The sequence below is a fragment of the Camelina sativa genome, chromosome 14 (genome assembly GCF_030686135.1).
Source record: "Camelina sativa cultivar CO46 ecotype springtype chromosome 14, ASM3068613v1".
NCBI lineage: Eukaryota > Viridiplantae > Streptophyta > Magnoliopsida > Brassicales > Brassicaceae > Camelina > Camelina sativa.
Window position 1 is genome coordinate 16,577,766 of NC_141893.1, and position 25,105 is coordinate 16,602,870.

Genomic DNA, 25,105 nt, shown 5'->3' on the forward strand with positions numbered 1-25,105 from the left:
TACAAAACAATATTTTTTCCATACACAAATTTCCTAAACAATCGCCCTAATAAATAAACGAATTGATTTGCCTACCAAAAAAAAAATAAACGAATTGATTTTCGATCTTGGAAGAGGATCCGTGGCCGATATTTTTGATCTCAACGCATTGATCTCAACATATTTAAAGTTAATTTTATTTTCACGAGTTCATATGATGAGTTTTGCAGATTAAAAATCTTTGAACATGTTGTCTGACCCGCCTAACATGGCGGGTTTGGACTATAGAACCAACATTAAAACTATTAGTTTATCTCATATATACTATAGATTTGTAATTATAGTTTTGAAAATTAACTTATAAATTATTTAGTATATGAACTACAAAATATTACACATACTATAACACATTCTTAATATTCCAAAAAAAAAATTAAATACACATCAAAATATACACTAACCTATTATATAGGTATATACATCTGTTTAATTCTAGAGAACCAAAAAAATCTAGAATTTTATATTCTATCTAATAACAAATTTAATGTAATTAAGTTATAAACTTTATAAAAAATAAGAAGAAGAAAAAAAATTCCAAACAAAATTCTAAATTAATTAGACAAAAATTAATTAATTGAGAATTTGAAAACTAAATAAATTAAAAATTATTATTTAAAATATAATAATTTATAATTTAGTTCCGCGAAATCCTAGTTGGGTAGTAAAAATCTAGAGCATACCAGTCACCAACTCAGAAAAACATACACTAAAATAGATTGTTGTTCCTTAATTATATCATACCACAAAACCATAAATACAACTCAGAAAAGGACCACCCCATTCTCAATATGGCCCTCTCTAGAAAAGCACAAATTATTAGTATTGTCTATTGAGAAAAGCTTTTTGGTAAAATACACATAGCTACATAGCATACACATATACTTTCTATATTACATAGGGAAAGAAGAGAGAAGAGAGTCATGAAGTGGCTTGAGCTTCCTCAGAGCTACTAGCAGAGACTTGTCGTCCAGCACCAGTAGTGTGGCCATCTTCTTCTTCCTCTTCTTCGCAGAAGACACTCTCCTCGCTTGTGTCCGAGAACGCACCTTCCTCATCTTCTTCACTTACCTCGTCTTCTTCTTCGTTTCTCTTCTTCCTCAACACTTTGACGCCTTTTCCTTGAAGAGAGAGCCTTCTCCGTTTTCTTGCTTTCCTTTTTCCTTTGGGAAACTCTTCTCCTTGAGAGTAATGTCGATGCAGTCTCTTCCTTCCTCCCTTACTGCTTTCATTCTCATCTGACTCCTCAGCTGCATCAAGCTTCCGTTTCTTTTTCCCCGAATTAGTCTGAAACCAGCGCAAAAAATTAAGATGATGATTTAGGTATATTTTGAAGACAACAGACGACAAATACATAGAGTTAGTATACAAACCTTAGGGCCACGATCAACCAAACGAGCCCACTCGTGCCTATTCCTCAGGCAATCAAGAACAGCCTGTGAATGGCTTGAATATGCATATCGCTCTCCGTTGTGTTTCCTCAAGTGAGGCCAGTGCTACAAGAAAGAGACCAACACGACACATTAGAACAACTAATCTGTGACCTAGCTGATGATATGTCTCAGATTAGAGATATATGTGGTAAGGAGACATAATAATACCGGCAAGACTGCGTTACAGAGCTCCTCATATGCCATCCTCTTTCCTTTGCTCATGATTTCATTGATTAAGCCTGGCAAAGTTCTATGCACTGGAGTACCATTATTCCTAGGGGAACTGTGTGGAGAAGGCATATTATGCTCATTCAACTCGCTGGATGAACACGGTCCACTGCTTGTGCTTGTAGTCGAGTTTGGTGGGAGAAGTGCTTTCCGAGAGGAGTAAGAAGAGGTTTTAAGGGTTTCATTTTCTTCTCCCTTGGAACGCAAACTCCCTCCTCTGCTTCCACTGTCTTGTTGTGTCCTCCTATCAGGAGAGCGACGCGTTTTGGCACTCCTTGTACTACATCCATCATCATCACGAGAATTGCGGTAACCTTCTTTGGATGCATCCTTGTTTTTCCTTCTGGAAAACTAGCCAAATAGATATATAATCAGCCAACAAGCTTGAGCCTAAAAGAGAGCATAGGCTAAAAGAAAAAATGGAATTTATATCATACCGTTGTGTGATCCTTGCTACCAGAACTAGAAGTGCGCTTAAAACTAGGAGCGGTTGGAGACAGGGGCAAGCTACCAGGCTGTCTCATGCGTGGAACACGAGGAACTCGAGGAGAACTATTGAGTTGATGGTGCAGTCTTAACGCAAGCTGGTCATTAATGGAAAGAAACAAAACATGTTAAACTGTAGAAGAATAGGGAAGACGAACGAGAAAGAGAAAAAATCTATCTCACACACCTCTTCATCGCTCAGATTTGGAGCAAGGGAAATTATAGACTGCACAGGGTTCTTTGTTGATGACTGGAATATTGTTTGTCCAGGCTTTTCATTTTCCGGAAAGGTCCCTGAAAGCGAATGTTTATAAGGAGCCTCGGAAGAACCACCATTAAGCCGAGCTGCTGAAGATGTCTTTGAAGAAGAGGAAAACTCTCTTGTCTTGGAAACTGAAGAATGGGAATTACGGTTATGCTGCATCGATTTTGTAGAGGTGATAGGAAATTTAGGATGTTTCAAAGCTTTCTCTGAAGGTTCATCATCCCCATCTCTCTCTCGGATCATATCACTGGAAATACAGTCCTCATCATTGGCCTTAGCATCAACATCAGCACCATCATCACCTGGTTGGTTCTTCGAGCCAGGAATAGAATTCCTGGAAGTTGAGGGCTTCGTGTTGTCATTGCACCTAGAAGACTTTTCTGTGGCTGAACTTGACGATGTTTTTCCAATGCATACTACCATCTTAGGCCTGCCATTCCCTGAAACAGTCTGCGGACTTGGTCTGTAAGGCTTTGATGACTCTTGAAATAAACCAGATCCAGGCTTTGTTTCCAGAATATCTTTTTCTGCTTCCGAAACCATTAGTTCTCGTTTTAATTCAGTAGCTCTGTCTCTATTGCCACTACTTATTCCTTCTGATTCGATAACAACAGGCTGCGGTTTGGGTTCATCAGGAACTGAACTGCTCGGTGTCATTATGTTAAATTCAGAAGCTCCAGAGATTTGAGATGTAGACGTCCCTGAAACTTTAGAATCCATAGGGCCTAGAGTCTGCAGGCCTACAGCTCCAGTATCAGCTGTTTCTTTTTGGAATTTGTTCTTCCTCGAACTGATATTCCCACTGGCATCATAACCAGTTCTCTCTTCAGCTTCTCGTGCTTTACCAATCGTGGAACCAGGAGAAGGCATACGCGAACTTTCAGATGAATCAACTGCAGTATCTTCTGGAGCGTCAGCTATTGTGCCTTGTCTCTGTAAAATAAGAGAATCTCCCTTGTTATTGTAGAATACCAATTATTAGTTGCTTCCCCACTATTATCTTAAAGCAAGAGTAAAACCCTTTCAACAAAAAAAGTTCAAAAAGAAACAAATTTGCCTTCAACAAATTTACCCTATGTCAATTCAAATCTTTTTTTTTTTATATATAAAATCAATGCACTTCTTGCTACTTAAGCTTCGTTAGCTCATTTATAGCTCCAATTTGGCCTTTTCTATGAGGGCTTGAATAACCAATAGATGAAATGGATTGACCTAGAACAACATGATGATAATTGATTGAAAGAACTTCAATATTTGTTGCAAGATGAACCCCTATGATATAAATTATATTGACCTAATCAAGAATAATTCAACGACAGAATTCATATTAGTATAAGTTATAGCCAATAAAGGACATACCTCCTCCTCCTTGTTAGCCTCATTTTGCGGAACATCTTTTCCTACGAGGACAGCAGGATCAGTAGCTGCAGCGCTCTTAAGCACAATTCGGAATTGATGACCAGCTTTCTCATCCTGTTTTCCAGCACCATTAGCATGAACGTCAGAAAGATTCTGTTCTCTGGAGCATTCAACACCAATTTCTGAATTACCAGATTCATCAAAGCCAGTTTTCAGAGCAAGGCCACCATCATTAGATTCTTCAAAAGCAGCTTTCTTGGCCTTTTCACTCTTCTTGATCCCAACGTAGCCAGCAAAACCTTCTGGTTCTATGTCCTTACGAGATTCTATTGGTTTAGAATCACTCGTAGGTCGAACTGCTACTAATTTGAAAGAAACAAAAAAAGGACATTCTTTTAAGAACAATAAACATAAAATGTCTGGATGTGAAACAAAAAGGTCTAAGAGGAGGTTGTTTCACTGACCTGTTCTACCTACAAAGCCTTTCTTATCATCCTCTTTTTTATCTGAAACTTCAACCTTCTTCTTCATCCGCTCTTTCGAAGATCCAAACAATTCTTTCCTTCGTTTATTCGTGATCAAAGGACGAAGCAACCTCTTATCCTTCTTCATTGCACTCTGAGAATGCTTCATCTCAGCATCGCCAGTGGAATCCCAACTAATGCCGTCTTTTGCACAACCAAGCATCAATTCATTGGCTCCTTTACCATCAAGGCTCCTCATTCCAACCAAAGCACTCACAGGAGCAGCAATCACATTTTCCTTCGACATAGAAAACAAAACCCCTGCACCGTTTTCCTCCTGATGCCTATTCTCGATTTCATCCTTCTCTTCCTCATCCCAGCATGGGAACTCTCTATACTTAAAGTTGAACTTCTTAGGCACATAACCAGTACACTTCCACAGCTCCCGGGAGAAAACTGACGACAACCCTTCAAAAAGAGCCGGATCCCCACCCGGGATACCTTGTACATGAACTTTTTCCTCGGTAGGGATCTCAGTCCATAACCTAAAAGGACGCTTCAGCGGAACACCCCTAGTACACGAATTCTCCATTCTCAAGGTCTTAGTTGGCAACTCAACCAACAGCTGAGCAACCTCAGTCTCCTCACTATCATTAACATTGTTTTTGCTCTTACACTTATCACAAGTGAAAAGCTCTTCTCCTTTAACATAACGAGAACAACGAGTATGAACCCAAACACCGCAATCGTCACAATTCACCATCTCTTCTCCATCATCGAAATTAACACCACAAACACAATCCACAGTCCAAGATCCATCAACCCAATCCTCATGAGGATCCGTGCTCGAGAACCGATACGATCTTCCTTTCATCTCAAAATCTAACAAAACCCTAACCCCCAATTTCTAATAATTCTTAGCCTAAGACAGAACAAGAAGCCATGAAAACGAATCTAAACAAAAAAAAAAAAAAAAAAACCCTATCTTTATAACAACCTGATTCGCCTGTTTTTAAAACAAAACCCTAGAAATCAAAGAAACGTAACTCTCAAAATTCGAGAGCTCAGGATTTTTATAAAAACAAGAACCGTATCACCTGAAGAAGTTAAGACTTTATGATTCTGACAGAAACCGGAACTCGAGTTATGCATCTCCAGTTGCGGCAGTAACAGAGAAGCCGAAAAGAGATTCCAAAATCCCCTGCTCCCAAGAAGAAGTTGTGTGTTTGATTGTCGGAAGCGGAACTGAACAAAGAAAGAGAGCTACAAAGTTTTCCGTTTGACGTCCGTCGCTGGGAAATTAACAAAATTAATTTACCCTCTCAAGTCCGTCGATATTTTACTGGGCTTTATGTAACAATGGGCCGGGCTCAGACCCATCTTTACTATTGTTTATTAATTATTCCTAACTTGTGAAACTTGCTTTGACTTGGATTACTTACTTACATAGGAGAGTAAGTAAGACCATCATCTCTCATTGGAGAGAGCAATTATTGTAATTGATGTACTATGCATCAGTTGCAAAAAAAAAAAGTGATGTTATTATGCATCAGTTGCAAAAAAAAGGTGATGTTAATTTTGCATCAGTTAATACAAATATTACATTAGTTATAATAACTATTGTTAAGTTTTTATATTAGTTATATATAATTGATGTTAAATTTAATAAAATAAAATTAAATATTTTTTACAAAATAAGTATTATTTAATTTTATTAATTAATATGAAAACAAACTGTAAATTTTGTTTATGTTAATACAGTTTCTTATTAAACTTTGCACTTTTTGACACCATGAAAAATATCAAGGTCACTATATATAAGAAAGTTTTGAAACCTCTTTTTTTTAAGCACCCATTGACCATTGTTATAGATTGAAATTTTGTATCATTTTCTAAAAGATGTAAATTCATATATTAATATCAATATTGTGAAGTGATGCCAATGGATCTAGATTTGCATAAGTATTAATGAACTGATACAACACAAATCAATAAGGCCATCATTAACGGCAGAACTATTAGTATGTTCTTAGCCCAATTCTATTAATAAAAAAGGGAATAGTGGGTTTAGATCAATAATTTTGGTCTTGAGATAGAACTGATCTAAAGCCCAGTTCTCCTTTCTTTCCTCTATTCTGATTGGTCGAGACATTTTGGAGAGAAAGAAAAATATTCATTTCTCTCATCCTTCTTCGAAATCGAGTCTAGGGTTTGTCTTTTTCTCCAAAACGGCAAAAGCTTCGTTCTCGCCATATTCACCGCCGAAGGTTTGTTTTCCGGCAATTGAAACACTAAAATCGAGAGCTCTTCCATCTAGCAGTCGATCTTTACATAGCTTCTCCGACAAATTCGTTTCAATTCCCTTCTTTTTTCGATTGATCTGTCCGGCGATTTGAAGGTGAAGTCGAAATCTTCTTGACGAGCCTTTGTCTCCTCCTCTCCTTTGTCGGGCAAATCTCCGGCCATATAGAGAAGGTAGTTCCGTCGTTTCCTCTTTCACTCTTTGTTTCTTGGATGTTTCATCGATTTAGGGTTAATCTCAAATCTGTGAATTAGGTTTCGGTTTAGTATAGGATTTGTCTCATCTGTCATAGGGTTTGTTTCATCTGTCATAGGGTTTGTTTCATCTGTGAATTAACGGTTTTGATTAATCAATATACGATTTTAGTGAGCTTATCTATGATTGAATTCCGAGAGTTGTATTTTGAATTTGAAATCAACAATAACACTCATGTATTAAAATTGAATTTTCTTTGTTTCGGAGGCTTGTAGGTGAGGTTAACTAGCGCAAGTTAAATCGGATCCTTCAAGAAACCTGCGGTTGCTTGAAAGTAAAAGGTAAGTCGCATGGTTGGTTTCTTGATTTGAGTTGTGATATTAGTGTTTATTCAATGATTATATTTGATTGAAGTGGCTTGTTAGTTGTGGTTTGATTGTGTAATGAGGGAAATTGTTTTGTGGTGTCGGATGTTAGACATTGTTGTTGTCAATTAAGTGTCTCTTTGTTTTGGTTTGTATGTCTCACCATCTAACCTTTTATCATTTGGTTTGTTTGTATGTCTCTTAGATTTGGCTAGTCTTTGTGATTGTAGTTTTGTTTTGTAGGTTTGAGTTGTGTAAAAACTTGTGAAACTGTCTGCTATTTTTAAACTTTTGAAACTGTCAAAAATTTTTAAACTTTTGAAACTGTCAAAAATTTTCAAACTTGTGAAACTGTCAAAAAATTTCAAACTTGTGAAACTTTTGAAAGGTTTGAAAGGTTTGAAACTTATGAATGCTTTAACAAATATAGTTGAGTAGTTACCAAATCTATGAATGATTTACTTTGAAAAAATAGTAAATGACTTTTATTTACTTCTGATTTGACTGAAGTAGGTTGTTGTTATTTACAATTAAAACTCCCTAACAACACCTAACTTTTGATTTAATGATGGCTTCTTAAGTTCTCTATATTACGTCCAACCGCTTTGCTTCTTAAGTCCATCTTGTTTCCTTCTTAAGTGATCTATATTACATCCGAATCTTCTATCAATCTCTCACGTTGTTTTACTTCTCTTCTGTCATCCTTCTTGTTGGCTTCTTTCTTCCAATCTATCATAACTTTTACTTCTCTTCTATCATCCACCTTCGAACAATATCTTTTCTTTGTTTAATTCTGATTGCTATGGAATCAAACAATACTCCTAACAATCAGTCTCAACCCTACTATGTAAACATTGGTTCCTCTCAAATTCTTTCTTTTAGTTCACAACCAAGTTCACAGCCGAGTCAACCTCCTAGTCAAACAGAAGAGACAACAGAACAGCGAAGGGAGAGAAGGCTATGGTCCACCCAAGATGACTTAGTCCTAATAAGCGGCTGGTTAAACACATCGAAGGATGCAGTAGTTGGGAATGGGCAAAAGGCAGGGTCCTTTTGGATCCGTATAGGAGACTACTACGAAACAAGTAGTCATGTCCGTGATGGTGCTCAGCCTAGGCGCCCTGACCATTGTAGACAAAGGTGGCAAAAAATCAGTAAGGAAGTGAGCAGGTTCTGTGGAGCTTTTGCAGAGGCAGAGAGTGAGAGAGCTAGTGGGATGAACGATCTAGATGTTTTACAAAATGCTCACCAAATCTACACTAACCTGTACAAGAAGAAGTTCGGTATGGAGTATGCTTGGAATGTTCTACGCTATGAACAGAAATAGACAAGTCTCGAAGCTATGAACCCCACTCCGAAGACAACCAGTTCTAACAAGAGAAAAGCTGATGAAGCTGCACCATCTACGGGTTCTGTCGTTGGTGAGCACGAGAGCAGACCCACGGGCATCAAGGCAACGAAAAGAGTAAGGAACAAAGGCAAAGAGAAGGCTGGACCATATGCGGAGTTTAGTCACATGTGGGAGATAAAACAGAAGGATTTAAAGGGCATGAAACAACTCCAAAAGATTTCCATTCTTGACACTCTCATTGCCAAGAATGAAACCCTAGACGAAGATGAAAAAGCATTGAAGAAGAAGCTAATGGCGGAACTGTTTTAACTATGTATACAGATGTTTGTCCATCTTGTTTGTTGTCTAAGCGAATCTCGGATGTTTGAATCCATGTTAATATGCTATATGCTATATGCTATATGAACCTGTGAATCCATATCAATGTTAATATGCTATATGTGAATCCATGTTTTATATATGTTTTTCATGAACTTATATGTGTTTCGGTTTCAGGTTGAAGAAGTCATGGACCGTGAATATGACTATGGTATAAACAGCCCATTAGACTATAGTACTGAGTCAGAAGAGGAGGCTGAGACCTGTTACTATCCTCCGGAACCAGCTCCTGCGATTGGATTCACAAGCCTCCGGAACCAGGTCCGTGAAGCTCAACGACCAAATGATCCAGCTAAACTGAACCAGCTCAACGAACAAGTGATCCAGCTCAACGACAAAATGATCCAGCTCAAAGTAATTGTGATCCAGCTCAAGGATCAAGTGATCCAGCTCAAGGACCGAGTGATCCAGCTGACTGACCAAGTGAACCAGCTTAAGTAATGATCAACCCGTGATGTGTGGATGTTGTTGTTTGCTTTCGGATGTTGTTTGCTTTCGGATGTTGATGTTTGCTTTAGTATTACCAAACCCGTGATGTGTGGTGGTTGTTATTTGTTTGGATTTTTGTTTGGATTTTTTGTTTAAGCTAGTTTGATAGCTTTGTGAACCCGTGATGTTGCTATGTACTCGTGAATGAACCCGTGATGTTTGCTATGTCTTTGCCTTCTTTGGATTTTAGTTTGATCACTTGTATATATGAGATGAGAAACATTTGCTCCTTGCACCAACACAAACATTTGCTCCTTGCACGAAAACAAACATTTGCTTCTCTCTACAACAAAAATATTTCCTTCTATAACCAAAATAAAATATTTCATTCCTTCTCACCCAAAACAAATACTTCTTTCTCTTCTTCTTTGCTATGGCATCTTCTTCAAACAAATTTCACTACCATTATGATCCAAATAATGATAGTATGAACCAATTTTTTCAAGAACAATTTAATAATCAATTTGAAGCTGCTGAAGAGGAAATTTCGGAGGAACCATCTACACGTATTTATATCGATAGACAACGGGAAGAAGGCCACGAACGTTTGTGGAACGATTATTTTAGTGATAATCCGACTTACACGACGAGGCAATTTCGCCGACGGTTTCGCATGAACAAGTCATTGTTCTTGCGTATTGTGAATCGTCTCAGTGAAGAAGTTCCATATTTTAAACCAAAAAAGGATGCAACCTTCCGGAATGGTTTCTCACCGCTACAACAATGTACTGCAGCAATTCGACTACTAGCATATGGGATTGGGGCGGACTCGGTTGACGAATATTTACGTATCTCTGAATCGACTTCTCGTAAATGTTTGGAACATTTCGATGTCGGAATAGTTGACTTGTTTGGCACTGAATACCTACGCCGACCCACACAAGCGGATCTTCAAAGGCTACTCTTTTACGGAGAACTGCGGGGTTTTCCCGGGATGGTTGGAAGCATCGACTGTATGCATTGGAAGTGGAAAAATTGCCCAACAGCCTGGAAAGGAATGTATTCACGAGGCACCGGTAAACCAACAATTGTTTTGGAGGCGGTAGCCTCACAAGATCTCTGGATATGGCACGCATTTTTTGGAGCTCCAGGTACTTGTAACGATTTAAATGTTCTTGATCAATCACCAGTATTTAATGACATTATTTACGGTCGAGCTCCTGAAGTTTTGTACTATGTCAACGGAAATGAGTATAATTTGGCTTACTATCTGACGGATGGTATTTACCCGGAATGGGCGACATTTGTTAAATCCATCCCACAACCACAACATCCAAAACATCGTTTGTTTGCAGAAAAACAAGAAGGTGCACGAAAAGATGTTGAACGTGCATTTGGAGTCCTGCAATCTAGATTCGCCATGATTAAAAATCCATCTCTTTTATGGTCAAAGGGTAAGATTGCATATATTATGAGAGCATGTCTCATACTCCATAATATGATTGTCGAAGATGAACGAGATTCATACACGCTCTATGACGAACAAGAATTCCAACAAGAAGATGGAACCGGAATTACTCCAGATCTTTCGTTTTCAGTAAATATGTCTTCAAATCTTGAGGGTTTAGGTGATGGCCATACTATAATTCGTGATAGACAAGCACATCAGAAATTAAAGGAGGATTTGATAGAGCATATATGGAATAAATTTGGACATTAAACTATTTATTCATTAAATAAGATGTTTATCTGCTATAATTAATTAAGTAATATGTTTGTTTGTTTTTTTACATTTTATTAACAAGTTTATAAGTAAGCAATTTAAATGTTATTTTATAAGTTTTTATAATTTGTAAAATGTTTATGAATATTATATTATTAAATCTTATGATCTTAAACATGTTCTCCCAATAACTAGCTTTATAACAAAAGATCTTAACTACTGATCTTGCATTATTTCACTATATCTTTATTCTAAGAACACCATAATTAGTTCTCCCATTTTTTTTACCTATGATCTTAACAACTGATCTAACATTATTTTCACTATATATTTAATCTAAGAACACAAAAAAAAGTTCTCCCATTAATGATGCCCTAATAGCATCACTAGGAAGAACTGATGCTAAATTATAATTTTTATATTATTTAAATAAGTAATTCAAATATTATCAGTTAAATTTTTGACGCAATTGACCCCTTTTTATAGAGTAACCTGGGGAGTTCCAAAACGCTTCATGTCTATGAAATTTTAGAACATATATTAGAAATAGAACTCAAGAAGAAAAAATAAATTATTGAATGAAAAACTACAAAGTAAGCAAGTTGCAATAGTAAAATTAGTGGATAATCTCGAATTCACTTCTCTAATACCATATAGGAACACGAGGAAAACCCTTAGGTTATTTACCAGTGGCCAAGGCAATGCTTGTCTATTCGATGTCTTGTTTTAAACTACCTCAGGGAGTTACATCTGAAATAGAATCTCTGCTAATGAGATTTTGGTGGGAAAAAAGTGAACAACATAAAGGTATTTCATGGGTTTCTTGGGAGAAGCTTCAATACTCTAAGAAATAAGGGAGCTTAGGATTTCGTAATCTGTCAAGATTTAATGATGCTCTTTTGGCAAAACAAGCTTGGTACCTTCTTCGTTACCGTGATACATTTTTTGCTCGCGTGATGAAAGCTCGATATTATCCTGATGATTCGATAATGGATGCAAAACCAAAGTGGTATCAATCTTATGGTTGGTCCTCAATCCTACAAGGACTCGAGATCATCAAAAAAGGTACACGTTATCAACTAGGCAATGGGGAATCAATAAATGTTTTGAAAGATAATGTTGTACCGAGTCACCCACCACGTCCGTTGAATATGGTTTCTCCAGACCAGAACATACATCTAAAGGATCTAATCTCTACTGTTGGTTCGTACCGACGGTGGGATGACCTTATGCTTTCTATCATTGATCCGGAAGATCGCAATATCCTCCAACAAATACATATACCACGACAGGTCCGTAATGACAATCTTATCTGGCATTACCATAGATCGGGTGAATACACTGTGAGTTCAGGATATTGGTTTTCTATGCATAACCAGACACATTTAGCACCTAGACCACCCCCTCCTCATGGTTCTTTGGCTATGAAATCCACAATTTGGAAATTACCTCTATTCCCAAAACTAAAACACTTCTTATGGCGAGTTCTCTCACGTGCTTTGGCCACCTTAACTAGATTAAACTCTAGAGGCATGAACTTAGACCCTCTTTGTCCATGTTGTGGTATAGCGGAGGAAACTATCAACCACTGCCTTTTTACTTGTCCAAGTTTGATTTCGACATGGAACCTTTTGACAATACCTCTAACAGTTTCTCAACTTTCTTCAAATAATGTTGAAAATAATTTGTCCAGTATTTTAGACTTGCAACATGATACATGGATCATGGCTGAAGAAAAACTTATACCTATATGGATGCTGTGGGAAATTTGGAGATCACGGAATAACTTGGTTTTCAACAACTATAGAAATAGCCCTTTATTGATTATGCAACAAGCTATGAGGGGGGGGTTAAGGAATGGTTAACAACGACCTCTAACCAAACTTTCGGTGCAAACAATGATGAGATAAGAGGAACTTCTATCTCGCCCTGGCCACGACCATTGTTCCCTTTCTTAAAATGTAACTACGATGCGAAGTTTGATATTCACACACATCAAACTAATGGCGGATGGATTATTAGAGACCACGACGGAAATACAAAGGTTTGGGGTTCATCTCGATTACATGACACAGGTTCACCTTTGGAAGCTGAAGGCTTAGCGTTACTTTCATCGATGCAACAAGCGTGGATTTGAGGATACACCAAAATAGTTTTCGAGGGAGATTGTCTAACACTCATAAACAATATCAACAACGGTGTTTCAGATGTGAACATTTCAGGAATCATCCAAATATCCAATTCTGGTCATCAAAATTTACAAATGTTACTTTTACCTACACAAGTAGACATAACAATCAAGCCGCTCATAATAACCTTGCACATTTTGGAAGTATAAACTGTCTCTTTTATTCTGATATAGAACTATTTGTATGAAACTTTTTTGCATTAATAAAATCTTATTTTGACCGAAAAAAAAAAAAAGAGATTTGAGGTCCTGCTTATTGAAGGTCGAGTCCAAGAATAGACTAATAAAAGAGACCAAACACTCCACTCTCTCTCTCCCCTCGCCGTTATCCAATCACACTCCTATTTTTTTTCACAGCAGTAAAAAAATAAAACACACAAAACAAAAGTGAAGTAAACTCGTTTCGAGTTTGGTTTTTCTCAACGAATCCTTACTTAATCACTCTAATCAAATACCATTAATTATCACCGATCTTCTGATTAATCACTCTTTAATCCTCTCTCTCTCTCTTTATTTCTCTCTCTTTCTTTTTCTTCCTTCCATAGAGAGCACCTTATGCTGATTCCTCTCTTTCTCCTCCTCAAATCGTAACCTCGATCCCTCCGATTCCTTTTCACAATTTATCCTTAAAGTTTCGATTTTTCATTTCTGGGTTTTTGCCTCTCTGATCATGGCGGTTGTTGAGACTGTAGCAGCTGATGCAGCAGGAGGAGTCGTGATCCAGCCGCCGTCTTCACCACCTTCTTCAATGACAAGTCAAGATTCCGGCGTTTCTTCCGATGATCAGAACCATCACTCCAGGATCGATCAAGTTCTCCGCCACGATCAAGTAGTAGTTGGTGGTGGTGGTGGTGGTGGTCTCTACAGCAAGATCGGGTCACACGTGGCGAGATCCGACGGCGTTGACGGTGGTGAGAGCTTCAATCGTGATATGAGAGAGCTTCAGGAGCTTTTCTCTAAGCTCAATCCCATGGCTGAAGAGTTCGTTCCTCCTTCTCTCAATAAACAAGGAGGTAACGGAGGACTTAACGGTGGTTTCTTCACCTCTGCTGGTTCCTTCTTCCGTAACAATGGCTTTGCCGGTGCTGCAAATGAAAACGGTGGTTTCCGACGGGTAAGAGTTCACCTGTTTGTGTCTAAATTTGTGTGAATTCACTGAATTGTGTTAGGAGTTTTTGTTAACTGATTGCTTTTTCAGAGGATAAGACACAATTGGGAAAGGGGTTGTGTTGTTTTGTTTAATCTAGGATTCATAGTTGTGATTAATTTGTGTTTGTGTGTGTGTGTGGGATGTAGAAGAAGAGCTTTGGTCAAGGGAAGCGAAGGATGAACGCTCGAACAAGCATGGCTCAGAGGGAAGATGTTATCCGTAGAACTGTCTATGTCTCTGATCTTGATCAACAGGTTTTAAAGCTTTAACCTTTACTCTCTTCTATGAATTTGCTCAAGACTTTTTGTTCTTGAATTTTTTGTTTGTCTTTTTTGGGTGTTGTAGGTCACTGAAGAGCAGCTTGCTGGTTTGTTTGTGAGTTGTGGACAGGTTGAAAATATCTTCTTGAAAGCTCTCTCATCTTTGTACCTTGCTTGTTGTGTTTTAACTGTGTTTTAGTTTTAGCAGGTTGTTGATTGCCGTATATGTGGTGACCCAAACTCGGTGCTTCGGTTCGCATTTATTGAGTTTACTGATGAAGGTAACTCTTTCCGTTACTTGTGTCTATTTTTGGAGTATCATCAGTGTACTACTACTACTACAGTGGTTAAGTGTCTTATGTTGGCAATGTTGGGGTTTTTGTTCTTCAGAGGGTGCGATGACTGCTCTGAATTTATCGGGGACTATGTTAGGATTCTATCCTGTGAAAGTTCTGCCATCCAAAACAGCTATTGCACCGGTTAACCCGACATTTTTGCCTAGGGTGAGGTTTTTTCTTCTACTATGCAAAAGTCTCTGACGATTTTGTTACTTGACAAAATGAGTTAGTCCTGTACTTTTTTGTTTTTGTTTGTTTGGTGTTATTATTGAAGACTGAAGATGAGCGTGAGATGTGCGCAAGAACTATCTACTGTACTAACATTGACAAGAAGGTGAGGCTCCCTTGAAACGTTTCTCTTCACTTTACCTTAACTGATGAAAAGTACCTCAGTTTTCACATTTGTAAAAATTGCTTACAGGTGACTCAATCTGATGTGAAGGTCTTTTTCGAATCGTTCTGCGGAGAGGTTAGCAAATCTTGTTGAGTTGCTAAACTAACTGCAAAGTTGTTTTTTGTTTTTGTTTTGTGCAATAGTGTACTAATTAGATGTTGTCATAATACAGGTTTACCGCCTGAGGTTGCTTGGAGATTATCAACACTCAACTCGTATTGCTTTTGTAGAGTTCGTAATGGTAATTGTCAAAATACACCTCCACGCCATTCTTGATCTCTTATGTCAAATTCTGAGTAATCAATCTATCGTTTATATCTTCACAGGCAGAAAGCGCAATAGCAGCTCTCAACTGCAGTGGAGTTGTTCTTGGTTCTTTACCGATAAGGTCAGAAAAAACAAAACAGATCTTTGCGTTAGAATACGCAGCTAAAAACAAATTCGTTGTTGTGATGGTTTTGTTTTGGTTTATACAGGGTGAGTCCTTCAAAGACGCCTGTTCGTCCCAGATCACCAAGGCATCCAATGCATTGATCTTATAGCTTTTACAAGGTTTTCTTTCACATATCTCGTGTCTCAATATATATATATATATGGCTGTCTCTTCTTAAAAAACAGCATACACAGTTATGTAAAGATGTTTGTCTGCATCTCTCATCTCTTCGTTGTTCGGAATGTAACTCTGGGATCTTGATGATGCTTCCTTCTTCCGTTGCCTTTTTTCTTCTTACCTGAGAATCTTTTGGGTAAAAAACCTCGTAGAGAGTTTTTAAATTTACTTTTTTTTTTTTGTGAGTAAAAGAGCTTACACATAGCACTTAAAAACACTCTATATCAAAAACTTAAAAAATTTTAACAGTTATTACAGTCAAAAAAATTGATTTATGACAAAAACCAAAAAAGAGTTAGAATCAAATTTGATGTTCGAACAGAAGCAGTTGTGTTGTGCTTGAAATATGTTGGGGATCAGACAAGTCAACTAAGTACAGCTGTTTTTTGTCAGTTCTTTTTTTTTTATCTTCTAAAAAGTCAACTTTTGTGAAATTCCGAGAAATAATATTAATTAATAAATAAATAAATTTGGTGGTTTTGTGGCGTCATTACAATACAAAAAAATGCGGTCTAGATACAACGGCTTTACTCAAGTGTTTGTGCATTTCGAGATTTTACTCTGTCCTTTCATTTTTTTGTTTTTTTTACGAAATTGATAAAACGAGAATTTATCTTTATGAGAATTTATTTTGGAATATACATCCAAGTTATTATTGAGATACAGTATGTAGATACAAATACAATCATACAAATCCAAACGTTTTAAATATGCATGGTCCGATTTCAACCCTTTTTTTTTTTTTTTTTGTCATCTGAACTTTTTCATAGAAGAAGTGTTAAGCATACAAAAACGGCGGTTAACAACATAACCCTGGAAACTAAAACCAGTAGATAAAGGACCATCTTTGGAAACTAAACAGCGTTTCTGCCGGAATGAAAGCAAAATTCATACCATAACAGAGAAACAGAAACCACAACCACTACAACAAACCAAAACCTCATGGAGGGCGATCCAAACTAAGAGCAAAGAAAGACCTTGCAAATCGACCTGAGACAAGTCAAAGAAGACCAGCAGCTCTTACACGCGGACCCTCGTCAAACCCAGCTTCAGTCATCTACAGACCCAAAACTGGTAACCTCCTCGCAAGAGAAGAGTTGAAGGACTATTCCACTGCTATTGTCTAGAACTCAACTCCAAAACTCCAAGAAGCCACAAAGGAGAGCTAGTAGATGACTAGCAACAAAAAAACATCCGAATGACCAACACACGAAACGATACCGAGCTCGCAACGCCAACACTAACAAACCAGCAGACCCAAACTAGCAGAAGAACTAAGAACCAATTCAAACCCTTAACCAGAGAATGCAGATTTGCAAAGAAAATACAAACCACATCTCAAAGCAAATTAAAACCCTCGGTTGAAGCCATAAAGACACTAAAACCAACATAGCCTTGATGAAAAACCCGCAATCCAAAGAAGAGAGAGACGAGAGAGATACAATACCAGTCCGTGAAAATGACTTGCGATCGTCCCCTTCAAGCCACCAGCCACAAGAGCACCACCCGATCTGAGCCACGACCTAGACTAACCTGTTAACAAACGGATCTGTCTCTACCACAACCAAAACTCACCGTCGATGGCTTCTCCTCCTTCAATCGATCTTCGCTTCACATGGGAATCTGACAACAAGACTGCTTCATCAACGAAACAGAACAAAGAGAACAAAGACTAAAAGGCAAGACTAAGATCTACACCCTCCCACAGCTCCGGCATGGAGCCCGACAGCCGGGGAGGGCAAATCGGAAAACTCAAGTTTTTTTTTTCGCGGCTGCTGGAGTTGAGAGAAAAGATTAGGGCGACCTTTAGTCCGATTCCAACCCCACCAAACTCTATTCGTTTCGGACATGGTAAAATGTCCAAATCACCTAATTAAATTGTTCCGGTTCTGTATGTATTTGGGTAACCAAGTTTTTTTCCTTGTATAATCTTTTTTTTTCACTACACATTATTTTGATAAAAGAAATATCTACATTATTTAGTTGTTGAATGCAGCTAGTTAAGAATATGCATATAAATAAATTAAATAATTATATATATATATATATGCATATAAATTATGTTTGTGAATTTACTTTTAAAACCCTTTAATAATGGTAGTGACGTAAATCAACCCCGATATGTTGAGAATTTGTTAGAAATATCCTTTTGGGATACCCCTTTTCAAAAAGAGAAATTAGTCAATTATGCTATCAACAATGTCAATATTTCTCACCAATGCCATTTTCAACAAAACATTTTCTGAAATGCCATATGACCCACTTTTGGCTAACCTAAAATGACAAAATTGTCCTTAATTAAAGATTTCATTTGTTTCTCTCTTCTTCTCTCACTTCTCTCATTTCTCTCTATCTCTCTCTATCTCTATCTAATTCACTATTTTTGTTTTTCTCAAAACCTCTAAAACTTCATTCTCTTTCTCCTAACTTCCATCTCTCCAGATATCCAATTCTCTATTTCTCCAAATTTTCATCTCTCTTTCAAACCTCTATATGATTCACTTGTCCAAAATTTACGATTCAAAAAACATATTTGATGCATCTCCGGTGGACTAGATCCACAGTCTGGTGGACAAGACTTCTTTTGTCTCTCGATGGACCAGATCCGGTGGACTAGAGAACTGGTAAACCAAAATTTTCCATTTTACTAACAAATCTTGTTCATCCTTGAGATCTTCTGAAGCTGTGTCCACTAGAGAAATTAAAGTTATGGAGACAATAAATACTTTGGTTCTCGAATCTGGTCCACCAGAGGCACATCATTTTCAATGCATGTGTGGTTAACAGACTTGCAATAGACAAAAAGCACCGACGGACAAAATTAGGGTACACAAAGAATTTTGATATTGGATCTGATCCACTATATCTACAGACCTGTTGTGCGAACAGAATTGGGAGTGGACATAAAAAACCTATAGAGAAATTGAATCTGGTCTAACCAAAGTACAACAAGTTCAGTACATGTCTTAACAGACTTGTAGGGTAGACAAGTTATTTTGATAACTTTTGGACAATAATAGACATGTAAAGTCCAACCAAGCAGAACTAATCAGTTTGAGAGGTCGATGGACAAATTAAGGATGGACTAAATTTAACTAGGTGGATTTGGTCCACTGGAAAGTTATTTACCGAAGGGATATTTTCGTCTTTTTGCTATGTGGCATAATAATGAAAAGTGGCAGAATCAAAAAGAAAAGAAAAAAATGGCATTTTCTATAAGTTTTCTTTTAAAAGTGGCATTCTTGACTAAAATCCCTTTCAAAAATACTTTTTTTTGAACATTTTCAATTTTACCTTCTTTTACACAATTACAATATGTTAAATTAATTTTTAGAATTTTTTTAAGTTTGGATTCTCTATATTACATTTAGTATATAGTTTTGAGGGGTTAGAGTCTAGTATTTGAAGTTTAGTACTTAGAATTTAGTTGTTTTATACAAAAGGGTATTTTGAAAATAGATAACATGAAAGGGTATTTAAAAAAATTGAAATAGGAAAAGAGATATTTTTGAAAATCCTCCTAAAGGTTTGTCTTCTATTTCTATAATAGATTATTTTAAGAGACAGTGACAATCACACCTAATTTTCCAAGACTTACTTTCATCTACACCCACTTTCCAACCATGGTGTACTTTTGACAAGATTTTTGCAAGTTTGACATAAAATTCAGACAATTTTGCCCTTCTATCTCTTTTAGAGATATTATATGTTACTTTTGTGATAATTATTTAATGATCTACTCCTCTCTCTTTCTCTTTTTTTTTCATTCATTTATCTTTATTATTATTTATTTAGTTATTGTTAATAAATTTTGTATTTTTTTTTGCACGAAATATTATATTTGTATTTTTTCTACATTTTAAGATACATTTTTGCTATACTTTAGATGAATACGTTATATACTATCTAATTTTAGCTGAACATTTGTTTTATGATAATTGGATGGTAAATTGTAGATACTTACTTGATTAGACTATTAAATTCATAATTTGAAAAGGTAATGTGGTTGGTTGAATGTGGTTTTGTGGATGCACTTTTGTGGATGTCTTTCGCATGTGAAGTAACATGAATGACTTATGGTTTAGGGTTTAAGTTTTAGGGTTTAAGGTTTAGGTATTAGGGCTTATGTGAATGATGTGTCTATGTTTTGGGTTCAAGATTTAGGATTTAGCATTCAGAGTGTAAAGTTTAGTAATACCTATCAATTCGGGTGTCCATGACAACGAGTCCACATGGAAACATGTTTATTGATTGAGGTTATAGTGCAATTTTTTAGATAGAAAAGTATGTTTTGTAGATACCAATGTACACAGACCAAAGAACCATCATACAACATCCACACATTAAATCCATAGACAGCACGAGCTCGTTGCATCATGTTTTATGTTGGAACAGAAACATATACACACAAAATGGTTCATAAACAAGAAAAAAATATATAACACTGATTTATTTAAAACATTGGATATCAATCACGTGGATGAGTAGCTATGGATACTTATTTCATAATCTCATTCTAGATGAGGAGAAATCTGTCCAAGATAAATTAGCCATTTAGATATCTTTCCAAACGTTTTTGCATTATTTTCTTATCTAGAACTAGAAATATTAGAAGTGTCACTACAAGCATACTACAGATGCATGGTCATTAATCTCAAAGCCTATCCACCAAAAATACTACACATGCGTGGTTCATATCTACAGTTTCTCTTCACTACACATATCATACAACGTAATCAATATGGACATCGCTTGGTGGATGAGCTACCATGGATGATTGACATGGCTCTATTTTTTTTTAACTATGGATACCAGATATATGTTAAGATTTAAAAATGGAAGTTATTCTCAGTCATATTTAAATTATTAATTAATAAAATAAAATACTAATTTAGGGGGAATTAGAAATTATTAATTTGGCTATGAATACTAATTCAATTATATTTGATTTAGATTGGATTCATAATTTTTTTTTGTAAAAAAATTTGAAAAATACAAACAATGTCAATTTACAAGTTACATTTAAAATAATATAATTAAAGTGAAATAAAAAATAAATACTAAAAGAGAGAAATGAGAAGGAAAGAAAAAAGTAAGTTAAAATAAGATAAAAGGGGTATAGATCATTTTATATTGTAAAGTATACCAATAGCACAAAGTATGTGTAAGTGTTATTAGTTTGTAGAAAAGTGGGTGTAAATGCAATAATTTCTTATTTTAATTTGTAGATATTTTGAACTGCTTTTTTTTTGGGGCAAAATTTTGAGCTGATTTTTTTTTTTTTTTTGGCAAAATTTTGAACTGATTTTTTTTTTTTTTTGGCAAAATTTTAAACTGATTAAACTACAAAAATATCCAAAAAAAAACTAGAGAAAATAGCGTTATGTAAAAGACTCACAAGTCTTGGCTTCCTAACTCCCATAACAGACGCTCATATTAATTTGGCTACTCCTGTGGTTAGTTAGAAGATCCACGCAACATGTGTTGCTCCACTTACATAAACCTTCTTTTTTTCACTTACAAAGACCTTTTCTACTTCAATTTTTTTTAATTTCCTTCCTTATTATTTACATATGTCTTGGTTTAAGAGATTTTTAAGTTCTAAATACATTATTGAATTTAACCACTAGAATTTCGAATTTTGCTGAATACTATATGGCAAAGAGTTCTTAGCAAGTCCACCACATGTAAAGCATCCGAACCAAAATTTGAGTTTCCAATGTCGCCACACGCGGGTTTAAGGCTTTAAGCTATTGACGCACACTGCACACATATTACATATTATGGTCAATTTTCTAGCTACTTCTATCACCAGTCCAGACGCTGTCCATTTGTATGCATGATTGATGTGCTATTTAAAGCCATTTAATATCAAGTAAAGTAGTCCCCGCAGTAACCTACCACTTATTTTTCTCCACCATACATTACCAAATTTGTGATTATTTTGTTTTAGTTTTATATATAAAACTTATATTTAAAATTCATTGACGTTAGAAACACTAAATATTTGATAACAATGTACATAACATTGACGTGACGCTGTCTAAATCATGAACAATGGCAGTTTTTCAATGACGGCATTTAATGTTAAGGTTCACAGATCTTATGTGCAGATAAATAGTTTTAATTTTTGCATGACAAAAAATAATTAAGTTAGTTGGTTGGAACACAAATTAAAGATACCATCGGCTAAATCGGTCTTTAACTAGCCTATGGTTGAAATTGAGATAAACATTACAATAGTGTTATGTAAAGAGATTCATTGGTGATATCAATCTTCTTATCAAACCCACCTCTCTCGGGATTATTGACTCGATACATGTGACTGGACATCCTGGCTATATTTAGAAATATGTAAATCTCTGTTCTGTATAAATAAAGCTACATATTCATAAAAGAGATATCTAATAAAAAGAACATGGCGGAGACTCAAGGGAAGGTCATCACTTGCAAAGGTATAATAATTCAATTGCTCACCAGTCACCACCAGTGTGATAGTTTCTTATCATTATGATGATGATTATGGTTATAATGATAATTGTATTTTGATGCTTGTAGCTGCTGTTGCATGGGGTCCAAAAGAGCCGCTCGTCATACAAGAAATATGCGTCGATCCTCCTCAGAAAATGGAAGTCCGGCTTAAAATCCTTTACTCCTCTATTTGCCATACCGATCTAGGATTTTGGAACGGCACGGTACTCATGAACCTATATTCAAAGCAATACAAATCATGCATGCTTCTTGATTACCATTGTAATCTAATCAATATATCTTCTTTTTTTTTTGTGTGTAAAAGAACGAAGCTGAAAGAGCATTTCCAAGGATTCTTGGCCATGAAGCTGTCGGGTATATCATGATATCTAATTTTTTTAACAGCACACTTGTGACGCTAATTAAACATATTTTTTTGGGGAAATGTTTAATAGGATTGTGGAGAGTGTAGGAGAAGGAGTAAAAGATGTGAAAGAAGGAGACTATGTGATTCCGACTTTCAATGGAGAATGCGGTGAATGTAGAGTGTGTACGAAAGAAGAGAGTAATCTCTGTGAGAAATATCAGGTAGATCCAATGAAGAGAGTGATGGTGAATGATGGAGGAACGAGATTCTCAACCACCACAACCAAGGACGGTGGTTCGAGCCAGAGCCAACGCATTTATCACTTCCTTAACACCTCTACCTTCACTGAATACACCGTCTTGGACTCGGCATGCGTTGTCAAGATCAACCATAATGCTCCTCTCAAGCAAATGAGCCTCTTGAGCTGTGGTGTCTCCACTGGTTAGTTACTTAATTACTCCTATATAGAAATTGAATTCATGGATTTGTGTCCATATAGTCTTTACCATTAAAGGAATCTTGGTTAAAATGGGTATCTTATCTTTTGTTGGGAGCTAATATAGTGAGTTTTGGGGATAGCTAAGCTAGGGAACAAAGGAGGAAGGGACCTATACCTATCAATTGGACTACCCTGGTTTCCAAAACGCCATTTATTTATCTTTGTCTTTTTCAAATAAATTTGGATTTTAATGTTACTTATTCTCGTGGTCCGTTGACCACCTCTAGTTTATATATAAGTTTTATCTTTTTTTTTTTTCAAATGGTAAAAAAAAAAAAACAAATTATTAAGAAGCGTGAATTCACATGATGTGTTTGCTTGTTATAAATTTGACAAATATAGGGGTGGGAGCAGCTTGGAACTCTGCAAAAGTGAAGGAAGGAACAACCACTGCTGTCTTTGGATTGGGTTCTGTTGGACTCGCTGTAAGATTATAATTAGCTAAAGTCATTCTTTTTTATATACAAAGTCAAAATGAAAGATATATATTTCATGAATGAGAAATGAAGGTGGCTGAAGGTGCAAGAGCAAGAGGAGCTTCTAGGATCATTGGTGTTGATGCTAACGCTTCCAAATTTGAGAAGAGTAACTTTTATTTTCATAAATCACCATCATACTATGTCATTCAATATTGTGTTCTTTTCATCCACGACCATATCCATAATACTATGAGTTACATTACTCTATAACTCAATTCGAGTATTGCAGGTAAACTGATGGGAGTAACAGACTTTGTAAACCCTAAGGACTTAACTAAACCAGTTCATCAGGTACTATATCAATTCCATAACACAAAAATATAACCAACAATTCTAAATTAACTTTGTATTAATTGATTTCAATTCATTAATAAAAAAGATGATACGAGAGATAACGGGAGGAGGCGTGGACTATAGCTTCGAATGCACAGGGAACGTTGATGTTCTTCGTGAAGCCTTTCTATCCACTCACGCCGTAAGTGCTTAATTAGTAACAATATGAATTGTGATTTTTTCTCTACGTGAGTTAATTTTTTGTTACTTGAGAAACAAGAAAAGATGAAAATTAATTCAAAACAATGATAGGGATGGGGATCGACGGTGCTCGTGGGGATCTATCCGACGCCAAGAACGTTGCCTCTTCACCCGATGGAGCTTTTCGAAGGCCGTAAAATCGCCGGTTCTGTTTTTGGCGGCTTCAAGCCCAAATCTCAACTTCCTAATTTTGCTCAACAATGCATGGAAGGGGTCTGAAATTTTTATATCTCTCCATTCAGTAATATTTTATTTTATTTTATATTATTTTAAAAAGGAATTAAATTTGTGTGTTTTGGTGAGATTAATTGGAATCTTTCGATATGTAGGTCGTGAAATTGGATCCTTTTATTACCAATGAGCTTCCATTTGAGAAGATCAACGATGCGTTTCAGCTGCTTCGTGATGGAAAATCTCTTCGATGTATTCTCCAGATCGCTAAATTTCTCAAGAGATGATTGACTCTACACATTCGTATAGTATTACTACGCGATATACATTGTATACCCAACAAACGCTTCATTTTACTGCATTACCCATTATTTTCTTACCTATATATTTGTATCAGCATTATCAAATAATGTGATTATCTTTTGCTGTTGATTTCAATTCAAATTCAGTTGATATAATTGATTATATTTTTATATGTTACGTAAATTCAAAAGTATCTGAGTTATGTATTATTTTATGGAAAATTAGCATTTAGATCTACTTTTCCTCAATCTTCTTTCACTTACACCAACTTTTTACTATTACTATATTTTTGCAACTTATTAGTTTAGGTGTCATTTTTTATTCCCA

General features: G+C 36.1%; 3 protein-coding genes and 2 long non-coding RNA genes across 13 annotated transcripts; 3 read left to right on the plus strand and 2 right to left on the minus strand.

Annotated features, from left to right (window-relative positions):
* Positions 1-730: 730 nt before the first annotated feature.
* On the minus strand, positions 731-5,591 carry LOC104741867 (uncharacterized). Of its 9 annotated transcripts, none has more exons than XM_087483036.1 (8): positions 4,272-5,565; positions 3,999-4,169; positions 3,808-3,921; positions 2,371-3,381; positions 2,135-2,281; positions 1,638-2,048; positions 1,410-1,532; positions 731-1,323 (listed from the first exon to the last, which is right to left on the minus strand). In XM_087483036.1, exons 2-8 carry the CDS (start codon positions 4,005-4,007, stop codon positions 958-960), a joined length of 2,181 nt encoding a protein of 726 aa, XP_087339162.1. In that variant the 5' UTR covers positions 4,008-4,169; positions 4,272-5,565; the 3' UTR covers positions 731-957. The 9 variants fall into 9 exon arrangements, 6 of the variants coding, with proteins under 6 accessions (XP_087339162.1, XP_087339161.1, XP_087339164.1 ...); XM_087483035.1 differs by having other exon boundaries at positions 3,999-4,166; positions 4,272-5,559; XM_087483038.1 differs by having other exon boundaries at positions 3,999-4,163; positions 4,272-4,348.
* Positions 5,592-6,117: 526 nt separating this feature from the next.
* Positions 6,118-9,516, plus strand: LOC147928316 (uncharacterized). The gene is made up of 3 exons (XR_015579370.1): positions 6,118-6,746; positions 7,044-7,109; positions 8,980-9,516. It is a non-coding gene; the product is annotated as an uncharacterized LOC147928316 (long non-coding RNA).
* A 3,957-nt stretch (positions 9,517-13,473) lies between these two features.
* On the plus strand, positions 13,474-16,246 carry LOC104741869 (polyadenylate-binding protein-interacting protein 11). The gene is made up of 10 exons (XM_010462791.3): positions 13,474-14,316; positions 14,499-14,606; positions 14,698-14,742; positions 14,821-14,893; positions 15,003-15,115; positions 15,225-15,284; positions 15,372-15,419; positions 15,517-15,585; positions 15,671-15,732; positions 15,821-16,246. The coding sequence occupies exons 1-10, from the start codon at positions 13,873-13,875 to the stop codon at positions 15,876-15,878; spliced, it is 1,080 nt and encodes a 359-aa protein (XP_010461093.1). The 5' UTR covers positions 13,474-13,872; the 3' UTR covers positions 15,879-16,246.
* A 431-nt stretch (positions 16,247-16,677) lies between these two features.
* Positions 16,678-17,780, minus strand: LOC147928317 (uncharacterized). The gene is made up of 2 exons (XR_015579275.1): positions 17,402-17,780; positions 16,678-17,130 (listed from the first exon to the last, which is right to left on the minus strand). It is a non-coding gene; the product is annotated as an uncharacterized LOC147928317 (long non-coding RNA).
* A 4,279-nt stretch (positions 17,781-22,059) lies between these two features.
* LOC104741870 (alcohol dehydrogenase-like 3) lies at positions 22,060-24,933 on the plus strand. Its single transcript, XM_010462792.3, has 10 exons — positions 22,060-22,409; positions 22,513-22,649; positions 22,751-22,800; positions 22,881-23,233; positions 23,634-23,716; positions 23,801-23,876; positions 24,000-24,061; positions 24,150-24,245; positions 24,356-24,517; positions 24,634-24,933. The coding sequence occupies exons 1-10, from the start codon at positions 22,373-22,375 to the stop codon at positions 24,760-24,762; spliced, it is 1,185 nt and encodes a 394-aa protein (XP_010461094.1). The 5' UTR covers positions 22,060-22,372; the 3' UTR covers positions 24,763-24,933.
* The last annotated feature ends 172 nt before the right edge of the window (positions 24,934-25,105 follow it).

Coding starts and splice junctions, on each gene's coding strand:
- LOC104741869 (XM_010462791.3), top strand. CDS start 13,873: ATGGCGGTTGTTGAGACTGTAGCAGCTGATGCAGCAGGAGGAGTCGTG. Junction 14,607..14,697: donor TCTCTGATCTTGATCAACAG/GTTTTAAAGCTT, acceptor TGGGTGTTGTAG/GTCACTGAAGAGCAGCTTGC. Junction 15,285..15,371: donor GTACTAACATTGACAAGAAG/GTGAGGCTCCCT, acceptor AATTGCTTACAG/GTGACTCAATCTGATGTGAA.
- LOC104741870 (XM_010462792.3), top strand. CDS start 22,373: ATGGCGGAGACTCAAGGGAAGGTCATCACTTGCAAAG. Junction 22,410..22,512: donor GAAGGTCATCACTTGCAAAG/GTATAATAATTC, acceptor TGATGCTTGTAG/CTGCTGTTGCATGGGGTCCA. Junction 22,801..22,880: donor CTTGGCCATGAAGCTGTCGG/GTATATCATGAT, acceptor AATGTTTAATAG/GATTGTGGAGAGTGTAGGAG.
- LOC104741867 (XM_010462788.3), bottom strand. CDS start 5,145: ATGAAAGGAAGATCGTATCGGTTCTCGAGCACGGATCCTCATGAGGAT. Junction 3,382..3,807: donor AGGCTAACAAGGAGGAGGAG/GTATGTCCTTTA, acceptor CTTATTTTACAG/AGACAAGGCACAATAGCTGA. Junction 1,533..1,637: donor TCTGTAACGCAGTCTTGCCG/GTATTATTATGT, acceptor TCTTTCTTGTAG/CACTGGCCTCACTTGAGGAA.